Genomic DNA, 1,638 nt, shown 5'->3' with positions numbered 1-1,638 from the left:
ACGAAGTGAAGGTTGGTGTAGTATTTACTTACCGAAATTCGTAATAGTACATACATGCCGCATATATGACTAGGTCTGTCCAAGAGGCCGTGCACCGTTCTCTAGTCTCTACTAATTTTTCACCCAAAAATGATGCTCCCTCTTATAATTTTTAAAATAAAGTTAAAATCACGACATTTCTTAGAGATTGGAGAGTATATATTTCCCTACGAAGCTATATACAGATATATTTATTACAGTATGTTTTCACAGTTTCTGGAGAAAACTGGTATCCCTCCATCTATTAAGGTTGACGATAGATCTAAATTTTGATAAATCTCGGACAAACTTCGTAGAACGGTGAGAGTACGTGTCAGTTTGTATTGAAGCTTAATCATGTACTGTTTAGATAGAACGTTACTTTACTAGAATGAAATGAATAGTCACCAGGAGCACGTTCACGGATTTATCAACATCACTTTGATCCACAGTCGCGCGTACGGACCAAAATCAACAAATGTATTCAGGCCATATACTATGTAGCGCCGAACCAACGAAAAAGCATGTCAGATGAAGGTTCGTTGTTGAATTGCTACTATGTGTAGAACCGCATCATCCCTGTGCAAATGGGGCCCAACAAAATAAAAGAAGGTAGTTTAGTTGTTGCATGTCCCGTGTGAACAGGTTACTTGGTAGCAGATGGGCAGAGCCTTGCCAGAACAATTCATTTTCTATCTCTATGAGCCGAACCAAACTATTGATCCGCTTTTTCTGTCAGAGCTGATGATGCGATGCTGTGCTATGTATAGAACCAAACCAAAAGTCTCTATGGTTCGCTTTACTCCTACATAGTACATGGTCTCAGTTACACAAACGTTCCAAACTAATCAGTGCATGACGACGGAGTCGAAGCAGTTGAGGCCGTCGAACGCCAGCTCGAACCCGGCACGCCGCTGCTGCGTCGATTTGCTGGAGAACCCCTGCTCCTTCTCGGCGTCCTCCTTGAGAGGACCCGGCTTCGTCACGCCGTCGGAGACCAGCTGCTTGATCGCGCCGGCGGTGAGCACCGAGGTGCCATAGACGTCCAGGGGCGCCTCGCGGAACACGAGCGATGTCAAGAACTTCTCCATGTCCATGGATTTGATTCAGTAAAGGTCACCTAGATAGGACGACTCCCTGCTTCTGCTAGCTGCTGCTTGTTGATCGAACTGGATACAAGTCTGCTGCTTGCTGTTGTGTGATGGACTGGATACGAGGGGGGTAATTTGTAGTGTCGCGGCTCTGCGTATGCGTGCTGGTCTCCGGTTTAAACTTGGAGAAGGAGCCGCGCGCTGACCAAAGAAAAGGATAGATCGAACTGATGAGTTGGTCGTGAGACGTCTTGCCGCGCAACTGCTGGTGACCCCTCTGCACTTACGAAGACTAGATTTAGATGTGCGCATTGGCGCACGATTCCGTGAAGTTCATGTATTAGTAGGAAAATAATAATAATTTATGTATGCTTACAAAAACATAGTGATGATCATTTTGTAATACACTTAATAATAAACCGAAAAACTCTACGATATTAAGATATTGGTCGATCTTTTTTTCTGGTAGGACAACAACACGACTCACTGGAGGTTGCTCATATTAAGACCGCTCTCCCTCCAGGTTCAT

The 1,638-nt window shown here is 44.6% G+C and overlaps 1 protein-coding gene across 1 annotated transcript; it reads right to left on the bottom strand.

Annotated features, from left to right (window-relative positions):
- Positions 1-383: 383 nt before the first annotated feature.
- Positions 384-1,268, bottom strand: LOC124682776. Its single transcript, XM_047217393.1, has 2 exons — positions 845-1,268; positions 384-506 (listed from the first exon to the last, which is right to left on the bottom strand). Exon 1 carries the CDS (start codon positions 1,113-1,115, stop codon positions 867-869), a length of 249 nt encoding a protein of 82 aa, XP_047073349.1. The 5' UTR covers positions 1,116-1,268; the 3' UTR covers positions 384-506; positions 845-866.
- Between the last annotated feature and the right edge of the window lie 370 nt (positions 1,269-1,638).

Source organism: Lolium rigidum, chromosome 1 (assembly GCF_022539505.1).
Source record: "Lolium rigidum isolate FL_2022 chromosome 1, APGP_CSIRO_Lrig_0.1, whole genome shotgun sequence".
NCBI classification, from domain to species: domain Eukaryota; kingdom Viridiplantae; phylum Streptophyta; class Magnoliopsida; order Poales; family Poaceae; genus Lolium; species Lolium rigidum.
The sequence above is the reverse complement of the archived record's forward strand: the minus strand, read 5'-3'. Positions and strand labels throughout refer to the sequence as shown.

Coding starts and splice junctions, on each gene's coding strand:
- LOC124682776 (XM_047217393.1), bottom strand. CDS start 1,115: ATGGACATGGAGAAGTTCTTGACATCGCTCGTGTTCCGCGAGGCGCCC.